Source organism: Galleria mellonella, unplaced genomic scaffold, assembly GCF_026898425.1.
Source record: "Galleria mellonella isolate WM207_F2 unplaced genomic scaffold, CSIRO_AGI_GalMel_v1 utg3070, whole genome shotgun sequence".
Lineage (NCBI taxonomy): Eukaryota > Metazoa > Arthropoda > Insecta > Lepidoptera > Pyralidae > Galleria > Galleria mellonella.
The window spans coordinates 483,908-498,097 of record NW_026442069.1 but is presented as its reverse complement, the minus strand read 5'-3'; the positions used below and the strand labels follow the sequence as shown (position 1 = coordinate 498,097).

The 14,190-nt window shown below is 40.1% G+C and overlaps 1 protein-coding gene across 2 annotated transcripts in view; it reads right to left on the bottom strand.

The window, feature by feature from the left end:
* Positions 1-14,190, bottom strand: part of LOC113519372 (calcium/calmodulin-dependent protein kinase kinase 1) — a 215,073-nt gene that overhangs the window by 3,274 nt on the left and 197,609 nt on the right. For both annotated transcript variants that reach the window (XM_052895708.1, XM_026904433.3), the window contains 6 exons: positions 13,095-13,265; positions 8,619-8,766; positions 4,549-4,742; positions 3,824-4,039; positions 2,515-2,682; positions 1,470-1,693 (listed from right to left, as the gene is read on the bottom strand). In XM_052895708.1, coding sequence (XP_052751668.1) covers positions 1,470-1,693; positions 2,515-2,682; positions 3,824-4,039; positions 4,549-4,742; positions 8,619-8,766; positions 13,095-13,265 — 1,121 coding nt within the window. The remainder of the gene's footprint in view (positions 1-1,469; positions 1,694-2,514; positions 2,683-3,823; positions 4,040-4,548; positions 4,743-8,618; positions 8,767-13,094; positions 13,266-14,190) is intronic.

The window sequence follows — 14,190 nt, the reverse complement described above, 5'->3', positions numbered from 1 at the left end:
AAACAGTGTTTTGTTTTTTTTTAATGTATGATTAATGGTATGGTAACCCCGCCTGCGCTAACGGTATACGCTGGCGGGGCACCAGTGAGGGATGATAGGTGAATAATGAAAAAAGGCAGGTCAGTCAGCCCATCGTGATGAATACACCTGGAACTCAGCACGATGGTTTCCAGGGGGAACCGCGTGGAGGTCGACCTGACAGGTTATTTTGCTAGCAATGGGACTGGTAGCCCGCATTACTAACGATCCCTTCTACCCGTTTTGTTTATTATTAGTGATAATAGAATGGTAACCCCGCCTGTCGATATACGCAGGCGGAGCATCAGCGAGGGATGGTAGACAGGAAAGAAGCAGGTCAATTAGTCCATTGTGATCAATTTCACAAGAACTAGATGGTTTCCGGGAAAAATGGCGTAAATGGCTTATAGAGAATATTGCTAGCAATAAGACAATTAAATCTTTATTGCTAACAATTCCTTTTCCCCTGGGAGCAATATTCTAAATAGAAGAAAAGTTACCGCTGATAGAGTTAGTGATGACAGGTGAGAATGGAATCAATTCAGTTGACACACCGTGATGCAAGGAAGAAGGGATTAGAAATATGAATTGGTGACCCAATGGGGTTGACTTTCAAACGGTTTCACGGTGGATCAACTAAGTTGCTTTCATTCTGTGGTGTAGTGGCAATAAGCTGGTCACATAGCTCGAACCGACAACCGATGGGGAAGAAAGTTTCTTGAGTGGCAACTCCATATTCATAACTCCAAACGCAGCGTAGGATGTCCCTCCTACTAGATAGAGTGCTTGAGTGGCGACTCCATACGGGTTAAAGCAGTGTAGGACGATTCCTGTACTAGATGAAGTGACGACTCCAAATGTATTGCAGGGAGTCAGTAGATGCAGGTATCTCAGGACCGTTCCTGAAGACAGAGTATGGAGGAGACCTATGTTTTGCAGTGGACAGATAATGGACATGACGATGATGATCCGCTTATGTTACTTTTGCTTTGTTTAGTATGTATTCCCATCAGTAATGTTAAGTTTCTTTATATACTTTAACATTTAATATTCACAAAGTCTCCGACCTTTTTCGTCTTCTCTTTTTTACAGCTATGGTAATATTTATTTATTTATTCTTTATTGTACAATAATATTTTGTACAAATGGCGAGCTTAATGCCATATGGCATTCTCTACCAGCTAACCATTGGGTGAAAACAGAAAGCGTATGAAGGGCAGATGTGGTGAAAAATATGTGACAATTATAGTAACACATTAAGGCAATACACAATATAAATATAAGAAATACAGATAAGAAATGCACATATAATACATAAACATTACTTTTAATATATATGGATAAACTAATACATATGAAATATATATATATATATATATATATATATATATATATATATATATATATATATGAATTTTGCGATATGTTTTAAAGATAGTTGTATGTCCAACCTGTGCGTGAGGTAGTTCCCGGGCGCGGAGAGCGAACGGCCGGCGCGGGCCAGGCCGGCCCGGCGCGCCGCCGCCGCGCCCGCCGCCATGCCGGCGCCGGACACGCCGGACACGCCGGACACGCCGGACACGCCGGACACGCCGGACACGCCGCCCGCCTCGCTCGTAGAGTCGCCGCTCTCGCGCCGCACCGCGCTGCCCTCCCGGCTGCGCAGGAACGGGTTCTGGGGTGCACATACCACTCAGTTCACTACTCGATTATCTATCAATCGATACTGTTCAATCACAGTGATTCGAATATCAATAGTATCGACTGTGGTATCGATAACAAGTGATAATAATTGTCACACATTCAGAGAGAGACTTTATACAAAAGTAGTTTGCTTTGGCTCCTCCGTCCCGTTCGTGTTTCTACTGTGAAGCAGTTGCATTTGCAGTGAATTTACAGGGTATAGGGAAATAACACCCGAGTACTCAGGAATGGCAACGCATGGGGGGTATCATGAGCGAAACAGTATAATCTGTTATGTCCGTGGTACTGCTCATGTCTATAGGCGACAGTTACCACTTTCCATAAGCCGTGGGCCGTCAGCTTGATTGCCATTCTAAGGTGTAAAAAAACGCACACCATTATAGCAATCGAATCAATCCTCGTTACCTAGTGAGGAGGATTTCCAAGAGTTGATGAACAAGTCATTGGTTGTCGATAATACCAGTCTCCCTGCGTTGTCTAATAGAAGAAGCAGGTATTTTTTTGATGGGTGAAAATGGTATGGTAACTCCGCCTGCGCTAACGGGATACGCTGGCGGAGCACCAGTGAAGGGTGATAGAGGAGAATGAAAACAGGCCAGTTAGCCCATCATGATGAATTCATCAGGAATTAGCCATGATAGTTTCCAGGGAGAACCGCGAGCTATATTCTAGCTAGCAATATGATTCTCAGTCTCCATTACTAACAATCCCTTTCCCCCCGGAAGCAGGTATTGTGGTGCTTCAGCGTGGAAATAAGAACATATTATTAATTAATACATGTTTTTTAATTACCTGAAAACTGTGTTTTTTGAGCATAGTCTTGATAAGTATCAGAGTGGACAGATTCGGTATGGAGGTGACGACGCGCGCCATGTCCTCTTCGGTGACTTCCACCAGTCGGCAGTTCTCTTGCTCGGACGGGAGCGACTCTCTACCACCGTCGGTCACCCACTCGTGTTCCTGATAAAAATTAAATCCACTGTATTGAAGAAAATATGCAAAGCTTTTAAGTTTGTTTTAGTTTTTGATAGGTCATTACCGCATTCAGCCTCGCGGTATTGTGGCTGAGAGTATAGTGAATCTGGAGACCCTATACACACTATTTCAGAAGGCTAGAAGTTTGGTTTTAGCTGATCTTAAATTCACGCTATTTGGATGACCTAGTTTTGGCTTTTCGTGAGCATTCACATCTGTTTATGAACACAGGTTGATAAAAATAAACGCTCAAGGGTGATGACCTCTAGGAGTCATAAGTAAAGAACGATTCTGCCTGCAGAAGGAGCGATGATTCCAAATGGGTTTTATTTATTTATATATTCTTTATTGCACTTAAACAATATATTTGACGATTAGTTTAACAACTTGTTAGCAAGGGAGGACTTATCTCTGAATGAGATCTCTTCCAGCCAACCCAGTGTAATTAGAGAGAAAATGATTTAATTTGGGTAATCAAGTGCAGAAAAGGTACCAGTGAAAATAATGTAAATACATCAAACACTATTGTGAATAAATATGTAAATAAATAAATAAATACGTAAATAAGTAAATACGTAAATAAGTAAATAGATAAATATATATACATATGTATAAGTGCATAGAATTATCATGTACAATTGATTAAAAGATGTGATTTCAGTCTTCTCTTGAAGGAAGTAATGGAAGGACTATCCCGTATGTCAGCAGGTAGCTGTTCCACAGTTGTGCAGCACGAAATGTGAAAGAGTTTCTAAAAAAATGGGTCTTGCAAGAAGGGAGTTCTAAATCTTTGGACTGGAACAGGCAAGCACGCTTGGGACGTGTGGGAGGGGGCAGGATTTGAAACCGGGAGCGGAGATAAGATGGAGAGTTGGGATTATTAAAAATATTATAGAGTGTTTCAGGGAGTCGAAGCAGGCAGATATATTAAAATCGTTCCTTGTGGCTATTCATAGGAGAAACTCATATTCAGCAGTAGATAATGAGATGTTGAAGTGAATAAAGCTAAACAAATCGAATCAGTCCAATTTGTTTTTGGAATATTGCTGTACATAAAGATATTTTACTACTATTATTTGATCAATTTTTTGCCTTTCTAAATTCTATTTTAAAAAGCCTAACTTACCTTAATTTCTTGCATAGTGGCTCTCGTTGTAGGATTTTTGTCAAGCATTCTACTGAGTAAATGCTTCAAACTTTGTGATAGCTGTGGTCTTTGAGGGAAGGCGAGGGGTTCTTCCAGCACCCGTCGCTGGAGCTCGTTCGCTGTGGGCCCCACCCACGGCACTCGGCCTGTTACCATCGCGAACAGGGTTACGCCTAACGACCAGATGTCTGCCGCCTGAGTAAAAATAATTGAACACTTAAAGTTTTGCATTAAAAGGTATTATTTTTTTTAATACCAGAGGGAGACTTTGTACAAAAGCCGATTGCTTGGGTACCTCTGTCTTATTCGTGTTTCAACCGTGAAGCAGTTGTGTTTGCATGGCTGTGTTCCAATTTGAAGGGTGGGATATGGCGTGAATTTACAGGGTACAGAGGAATAACACCTGAGTTCTCAGAAATGGCAACGCATGGGGGGTATCATGGGCAAAACAGTTTACTCTGTTGTGTCCATGGTACTGCTCATGTCTATAGGTGACGGTTACCACTTTCCGTCAGATGGATCGTCAGCTTGTTTGCCATTCTAAGTTGTATAAAAAAAGTATATAAAATGAGACAAGTCGATATTTAAAGCGATCTAGACAAGGAGGTAGGTTAATCTTAGTGGAATGTAGGTGGTTGGATTACTCCTTATGTAATCTGTGAAGAACAATGGCCAGTCGACATGTGAACGATGATGACATTTACCTCTCCAACATATTTGTCAGCCTGTGCCGTGGCCTCCGGCGCTCTAAAAGCAGGGGTGCCAACCGCGCCGGACAATCTGCCACCACCGCCGGCAAGCTCGCCGCATGCCCCCAAATCTGCCACCTGTACTCGACCGTCGCCAAGTAGCAGGTTGGCGGGCTTGATGTCTCGATGGGCGATCCGCTGATAGTGCACTGTAGAGAGATAGAGGGAGTAGTTAGTAGCATCCTCATTGCCAGATCGAAAATACCACGGTCTACTGTGATTACTTTCTGGTGTTTTCGTTTTTTTTTATACAACTTAGAATGGCAAACAAGCTGACGGCCCATGAGTAGTACCATAGACATAACAGAGTATACGGTTTCGCCCACGATACCCCCCATGTGTTGCCATTCCTGAGGACTCAGATGTTATTCCTCTGTACCCTGTAAATTCACGCCATATCCCATCTTTCAAACCGAAACACAGTCATGCAAACACAACTGCTTTACGGTTGAAACACGAATGGGACAGAGGTGCTCAAGCAAACGACTTTTGTACTAAGTCTCCCTTTGGTAAAATTTCGATGATTCGATAGACTAACTGGCTTGACTTCATCTTCATCTACCAACACTAATTGGTACTCCACCAGCGTATACCGCTCATGCTTAGCGATTTATCATTCTAGAAAAGTGCTTTAAAGACTGTACTAATAAATTAGTGTCGACTAATAAATGATTATCAGACAACCGATAGTGTCCACATAGATTAATGTCAATAATCATTGGTTTAATGACTGTATTGATACTATCGATTAAATATATATATATATTGTATAATAATATAGTAACCATATGTTTATGGCAATTTAATCGATTATAATTAAATTATAATCGATGCAATTGTACAAAAGTCGATTGCTTGGGTACCTTTGTCCCATTCGTGTTTCAACCGTGAAGCAGTTTGCATGGCTGTGTTTCGGTTTGAAGAATGGGATATGGCGTGAATTTGCTGGGTACAGAGGAATAACACCTGAGTCCTCAGGAATGACAACGCATTTGGGTTTCATGGACGAAACAGTTTACTCTGTTATGTCCATGGTACTGCTCATGTCTATAGGCGACGGTTACCACTTTCCATCAAGTGGACCGTCAGCTTGTTTGCCATTCTAAGTTGTATAAAATTATATATATATATATAATTTATCGTGATGATAATATAGTGAATTTATCATATTTGTCGGTAAATGTCCATATTGCTGAATATAGGACTCCCCGAAAAGGAGAGTTGTACTAATAGTTGCCACGCTTGGCAGGCGGATTGGCAACCGCAGTTACGCTTTGGTGATGTTTTAAGAGGGACGCTGCTGCTCAAATCTCAATAATTAAGTTCCATTAGTCGTCATTTACGACACCTATGATAAAAGGAAGAGGTAGCTCATTCTATGCTGGGATCAGACGGCAATGAAGTATATTAGTCAGTTATAACGCATTAATTGCATAAATTTACAATTTTTTATTTATTTATTCAATAGTACAAATATGTGTACATGGCGGACTTAATGCTAAAAGCATTCTCTCCCAGTCAACCATAGGGAAGTGTCAGAATACTCGAATGCGGTACTAGTAATTATTGATATACATACATACTAAAATTACATATATAAACGAATAAATATATGTAAATAACAAATATATTTACACATATATGACATATACTATATTTTATACGAATTAAAGAATAATATAAAGTATTCACTGCTCAGATAAAGTAAAAAGTCTCTCAGTCTTAGTCTCAGTAGTCTCTCAGTGGTATCAGGAAGTGCGTTCCAGAGTCGTGAAGAATGTAGGAGAAAAGAATCGATCTACTACATGATTCATGATGACGATGATTCTAAATCGACTACATGATTATTTGATAACGTTGATCATATGTAACAATAATACATTTTCGCAGGGGGGAAAGGGATTGTTAGTAATGGAGACTGAGAAACCTATTGCTAGCAATATACCCAACCAGGTCGACCACCTGGCGGTTGTCCCTGGAAACTATCATGGTTAATTCCTGATGAATTCATCATGATGGGCTAACTGGCCTGTTTTCATTCTCATCTATCACCCTTCACTGGTGCTCCGCCAGCGTATCCCGTTAGCGCAGGCGGCGTTACCATATCAATTTCACCCATTAAAAAAAAACTATTTCGCAATGGCGGAGTGTCAGTGAGTGATGATAGGTGTGAAGTGAGGCCAGTTGGCTTATTGTGGCGATATAGATACCAACTAATCCAAATAAGTATCAGAATAACCTAAGTTTACAGCTCAGCGGTTTAGAAATATATATTGCTATAGAATAAAGCCGTACGAATTGGCTGAGCAATGTTCGTCATTGTCATCTTTTTTTATTTATTTATTTTATTTATTTAACTCTTTATTGCACCATAAATAAAAATATATAATGACAAGTGAATAATTCAAGTGAAATACAGTAACATAAATATAGATCTTTTTTTAATTTAATTTTCCAAGATAAATAAATTTTTTATTATATTTTGTGTGTTCAGCTTATTTACTCATAAATATGAATTATTAATATAAATAATTAGGTATTATAAATTAATCTAGACATAACATAGACTAAAACTATGAGAACACACAGACAAGCGACGGAACTTTAAAATATTAAACAATGACGACCTTCGTGATGCCATAGTAGGTTTTTTTTATACAACTTAGAATGGCAAACAAGCTGACGGTTCACCTGATGGAAAGTGGTAACCGTCGCCTATACACATGAGCAGTACCATGCACATAACAGAGTAAACTGTTTCGCCCATGATACCCCCCATACGTTGCCATTCCTGAGGACTCAGGTGTTATTCCTCTGTACCCAGTAAATTCACGCTATATCCCACCCTTCAAACCGAAACACAGCGCTGCAATCACAACTGCTTCACGGTGGAAACACGAATGGAACAGAGGTACACAAGCAATCGACTTTTGTACAAAGTCTCCCACTGGTAAAGGTTTGCATTAATTAGGTCCTGAGTTCGATTCCTGGTCTGGTCAATTAAGGAAATAATCTTTTCTGAACATGCTAGGGGCTGAATATTCTGGGTTGTATCTCCAGATATATTCTGCCCGATTCCTCCAAACAAAGGGTGTTTCAGCTCGGAGACTAGGATATTGGTGCATTTGCGTGTGTTTTAAACAGGAATATGACAGGATTCAAATAACCGTCATCTATGGACATGAACCATAGACATTTTAGAATACTCTGTTATACTCATGGTGGGTATACTGGTCACACATGTGTGAAAACTGTATTCTGCCTCCGGAGTTCCCTACCCTGTAATTTAATTGCCATATTATTATCCAACCCATATTTTATTTAATTTGGTTTTGTTTTTTATACCACTGAGATGGCAAACAAGCATATGGCCCACTTGATGGTAAGCGGTTACCGTAGCCTATGAACACCTGCAACACCAGAGGTATTACGCGTGCGTCCATATTACTAATTCGATTGCAATTATTTTGTTTAATTCCGCTACCATTAGTATGTGTGCGACTGCCAACACTCGAAGATTGACTTCTATTATTGTTGTTAGAAGTTCTAAAACCTTTCATATTAGTTATCAATCTCCGATCGCCATTCCCTCCACGTATATTTCGCGACACATGTTTTATATACACGAGGCATCTTCAGGTAAATTAATAGATTGCAGCGCGGTGCCTAGTGTTGTCCATTTAGCGTGCAAACTACGAATGACTTATTTTTATTTGGAACAAAGGTGGTTAGGAAAATAATCGAGGGAAAGGAAAATATTCGAGGAGGGAAGGGATTGTTAGTAATGCAGATTATCAGTTCCATTGCTAACAATATACCGTAACAGCTCGACATCCCCGTGGTCCCTTCTAGAAACCATCGTGCTGAATTCCAAGTGTATTCATCACGATGGGCTAACTGATCTGTCTTTTCATCCTCACCTATCATTCCTCACTGGTGCCCCGTTAGCGTATACCGTTAGCGCAGGCGGGGTTACCTTTCCATTACCACTCATTAAAAAAAAAGACATAAATTCTCGTACTTACAATATTCCACGCCGAGGACAGCATCCCTAAAATATTTCCTGGCGAGATGTTCGCTCAGTGGATTGTCCGTAGGTATGTCGATGACGGGACCTCCTTCTAGCAGTTGGAATACCAAGTACAGCTGGTCTTCCGCGGGATCGTCTAATACCTGTTTGAAGATAAATACTCTATGTTTATTATGAATAAAACCAATTATTATGGTTTAAAAACTAAACTATTAAAGCGATATTGATAAAATTTCTACGGAACCAATCTGTCAGTGTATACTTTTAGATAAAAAAAAAAAATTCAAATCGATTTAGAACTGATGGAGTTATGAGGTTACAAACATAAAATAAATACAACCGAATTTTAAGGGATTGTTAGCAATGGAGTTTGACAGTTTTGAAACCATTAACAATTCTTGTTGAATTCGTCACGATGGGCTAACTGAAACTTTTATCATCCATCACTGGTTGCTATACCGACAGCAAGGCGGGGTCAACCATTCCATTATCACCCATTAAAAAAAAAACCGAATTGGGGACTTTTTCTTTTATTAAACACTTCGAATGTGTTGTTAAGCGCAAAATTCGAAATTTTTTTTTTATACAACTTAGAATGGCAAACAAGCTGACGGTCCACCTGATGGAAAGTGGTAAAGTCGCCTATAGAACACCATGGAATAACAGAGTATATTTCGAGATACCCGTTGCCGAGGACATTTATTCCTCTGTACCCAGTAAACCACTTATCCCACCCTTCAAACCGAAACACAGCCATGCAAACAAAACTGCTTCACGGTTGAAACACGAATGGGACAGAGGTACCCAAGCAATCGACTTTTATACAAAGTCTCCCTCTGGTAAAATAACTCAACGAATTAAACTATTTAGTTTTTCATATATTCATTGAAGACTGAATTTTGAAATGAGAAAAATGTCAAACTCTTATTTTCTTTTCCCCATACAAACTGTTCGTAGCTGCAAATTAAGATGTTTCAATACATTTTGACAGAACGTCTTCTGGGCTAGTTAGGTTTTAACAAATGTATTATTACATCAAAACATAATTTATTTATTTATTTATAGTATTACCAACATAAGATACAGCTAAACATTTCAATACAATACACTGGTAGATTAGATCTAACTGTTCTTACATTTATAGGCAACCACAGCGTGCCTTGTGTTTGATAAACATTAAAATATAATTAAATTATTAAATGCCATTAAATGAGTAAAGATATTAACAATATGAATAATAGCATAATAAAATATATTAGTATATATATATATATGTGTGTTAAAATATAAATCTTTCGTGCTAGAACTATTAAAAAGGAATTCAGTGCGTGGATTACTAGCGGAATCCGGGATTTGAACGGTTATGAATTTTTAATAGATATTTTAAAACAATAAAACGTTGAAATTATTATAAAAAAGTATGTTCTTAGAGTACAGAGGAATAACACCTGAGTCCTCAGGAATGGCAACGCATGAATTGCATTTGCATGGCTGTGTTTCGGTTTGAAGGGTGGGATATGTCAGTGAATTTACATGGTATTGAGGAATAACACCGGACTCCTTAGGAATGGCAATATGTTACATGGGGGGTAGCATGGGCGAAACAGTATACTTTGTAATGTCCATGGTACTGCTCATGTCTACAGGCGACGGTTACTACTTTCCTTTAGGTGGGTCGTCAGCTTGTTTGCCATTCTAAGTTGCATAAAAAATACAACTAATGGTTTACATTCCATCTCAACGCCCGACACCTGAAATCCAACGGGGTCACATGTGCCCTGTTTCTCGACGTAGCGAAGGCCTTTGACAAAGTCTGGCACAGCGGCTTGATTTTCAAACTGCACAAGATGGGAGTGCCAGACAGGCTCGTGCACATCATACGAGCCTTCTTGTCCAATAGGTCATATCGCTATCGCGTCAATGGAGTGCGTTCCAGCGCACGACCGATTAGAGCTTGTGTTTGTTGTACACCAACGACATTAAAATATAATTAAATTGATGATACAGCCCTATGTCATTAAATGAGCCTGTGCAGCCAACATTAACGGGCGGTGGACGAGCTGGCCTATGGTTCAGAAAATGGCGCATCGAAGTCAACCCAATATATTAGCGCCGCCGTATTTACGGCCAAAAGAAAATATACCCGCCTCTATTCATGTAATAGTCCCCTGGACGAACGAAGCCAAATACCTATATATATATATATATATATATATATATATATATATATATATATATATATATATATATATATATATATATATATATATATATATATATATATATATATATATATATATATATGTGTTGCAAAATATAAATCTTGGTACGTGCGCAACGTGGATTACACCGCGACCTCAAAATACCCACTATAAGGATTACTAAGCAAGCGTCTCGACGCTACTTTGCCTCAGCCGAGTCCCATTCAAATCCGCTTAATAAGAGCGGTTTAAAACAAGAGAACGTAAAACGTTGAGGCAATTACCCCGATATCCAAAAAAACGTATGTTCTTAGAGGAACCCTACAAGAGGACAAACACACCCACACCTGCACACACCGCCCCCGCCGGCGGGGCGAAGAACGTTACACGGTCCGCGCGCGATCATTTGCGCCCGAGCGCATAACAACCGCGTCGCAATCTCACCCACCCAGACGTACCGTAATGTCCCTCGACGGGGGTGGTACTGCTCATGTCGCCCTTAGGCGCACACACACACCGCAGTCCATAAGAAAGAGTCGACACCTTGTCCTTTCGCGGGCTGGGTCCATCAGCACTCGCCCCTGCATTCGCGTCCGGTGAAGCTGTAAAGGCCACACACGGCCAACAGCAAACACATTCAGAAAAAAAAAAAAAAAAAAAAAAAAAAAAAATTTACATTCCATCTTGTTTACAAAGACTCGTCTACAAAAATGCTATTTGTTTTTATTTTGTTCGTAATTACACTGTGACATAATATAACAAATGATACGAGATCAGGCGACAGACACTTGTCACGTTTAGAAATAGCTTAATTAGGTGTCGTATTGAAAATAGAACGCTGTTGTCAGGTACGATTGTATGGTCGTAAAGGCTCATCAAATATATTACGAATTCTATATTGTTTTAGTCTCAAATAGCGTACCTAACTTACGTATTAATTAAAACGTGCTCGAATTTATACATACAGACGAAATTATTCATAGCTAATTACTGAATATTATAATTTATTACTTCTTGCTTTGATATGCCACAGGTTTACATATTTAATGGTCGAAATTGGAGCTTCTGCCTTGCTTTTTATTAACATTATTGAGCAGTTCCATTGTTGAACATAAGCTTTTCCCATAAGGGGAATTACGTCAGTTGTTGCCACGCTTGGCAGGCGGGTTTTAGGCTTTTAAGGACGTTTTAAGGGGTCCTCCCTTAGTCGCCTATTACGACATTCACAGGAAAGGAAGGGGTGCTTATATATTTATATTTAATATTCGAAATAGGCTTTGGAGATGTTTTAAGAAGGACGCTACTGCCAATCTCTCTAATATTAAGTCCTTAGTCGCCTCTTACGACACTAGCAAGCAATATACCCAACTAGGTCGACCTCCTCGCGCTTCCCCCTGGAAACTATCATGGTTAATTCCTGATGAATTTATCATGATGGGCTAACTGGCGTGTTTTCATTCTCATCTATCACCCTTCATTGGTGCTCCGCCAGCGTATCCCGTTAGCGCAGGCGGGGTTACCATGCTATTTTCACCCATAAAAAGAATCTAGCGGAAGATCTACTGAACTATGTTGTTTCATTTGAGATTTCAAGACGTATGTAATTGGTAGATCGCACAGGGTTTAGTCAGTAAACAGTAGATCCAGAGGGAGACTGTACAAATGTCGTTTGCTTGGGTACCTCTGTCCTATTCGTGTTTCAACCGTGAAGCAGTTGTGTTTGCATGGCTGTGTTTCGGTTTGAAGGGTGGGATATAGCGTGAATTTACAGGGTACAGAGGAATAAGACCTGAATCTTCAGGAATGGCAACGCATGGGAGGTATCATAGGCGAAACAGTACACTCTGTTATGTCCATGGTACTGCTCATGTCTATATGCGACGGTCACCACTTTCCATCAGGTGGGCCGTCAGTTTGTTTGCCGTTCTAAGTCGTATAAAAAAAAAAAAAAACTTGGGTCTAGTCAAGTCCGCCATCCCTGCTATATACGATATATTTACGCATCATGGAGCAAAATATAGGCCACTTTTTGCCTCATCAGTGAATATATTACATATTTACAAAGAAATATATTCGGAATTTCCAATTAATAGCATTAGTAGTTGCAAAGATATAGTGCTGTAACAGACGGACACATGGACGTACGTGTAAAGTCTTCGGTTTCTTTGTACCTTCTTGGTACGGAACCCTAAAAAACAAAAACATTCACCACAACTAGTCCACACCGTTAGGGAGGATTAACATTCTGAAGTTTGTAAATAAAGACTTACCTCAACTAATTTAACAACATTGGGGTGGTCCAACTTCTTGAGCACGGCGATCTCCCGGTAAACCCGCTGCAGGGGGTCCGGCGGGGGGCCCGGCCCCGGTCGTCTGGGGGGCGTCCTGCCGAACAAACCGGCTCGCCGCATCAGCTTGCGTTTTGACAGAATTTTCATTGCCTGTTGACAGAAAAAATATAAAATAGACATATATGATATAATTGCCGCGTGGTCCCGGCATAGAATGGGCCACCCCTTCCTTTCTCGTGGGTGTCGTAAGAGGCGAGGGGTTTAAGGAAGGGTGAGAGATGGACAGAAGCATCCCTCTTAAAATATCTCGAAAGCCTAACTGTGGTTGCCAATCCGTCTGCTAAGCGTGGCAACTACTGGTAAACCCTCCAAAGGGGGAGGCTTATGTCCAGCTGTGGGCAGTTAAATGCTGATATGATGAAATAATACATCAATTGCTGTTCGTTAGTCTCGCTAAAACTCAAAAACAACTTGTCCGATTTTAATATTTCTTTTTTTATTTTATTCGTTATAATACAGAGGTGGTTCAAAAGAAAAAAAATCAGTAAAAACCTGTAAACTTCAGCTAAAAAGTTGCCAAATTAAAAATAGTTACGAGTAATTTTGTATACGAATCGCTACTTCTAAGTACATTTAATAGATGGCGACCAGAGGGAGACTTTGTACAAAAGTCTTATACAACTTAGAATGGCAAACAAGCTGACGGCCCACCTGATGGAAAGTGGTAACCGTCGATAGACATGAGCAGTACCATGGACATAACAGAGATACTGTTTCGCCCATGATACCCCCCATGCGTTGCCATACCTGAGTACTCAGGTGTTATTCCTCTGTACCCTGTAAATTCACGCCATATCCCACCCTTCAGACCGAAACATAGCTATGCAAACACAACTGCTTCATGGTTGAAACACGAATGGGACAGAGGTACTCATGCAATCGACTTTTGTACAAAGTCTCCCTCTAGTAAGTCTGTCTAGGAGAAGTTCCTTTTAAAATCTCCTTCTCGAATAACTGTGGTATACATTACCATACATTTCAACCTATCTAATTCCCTGAACGTACCCGTCGATCT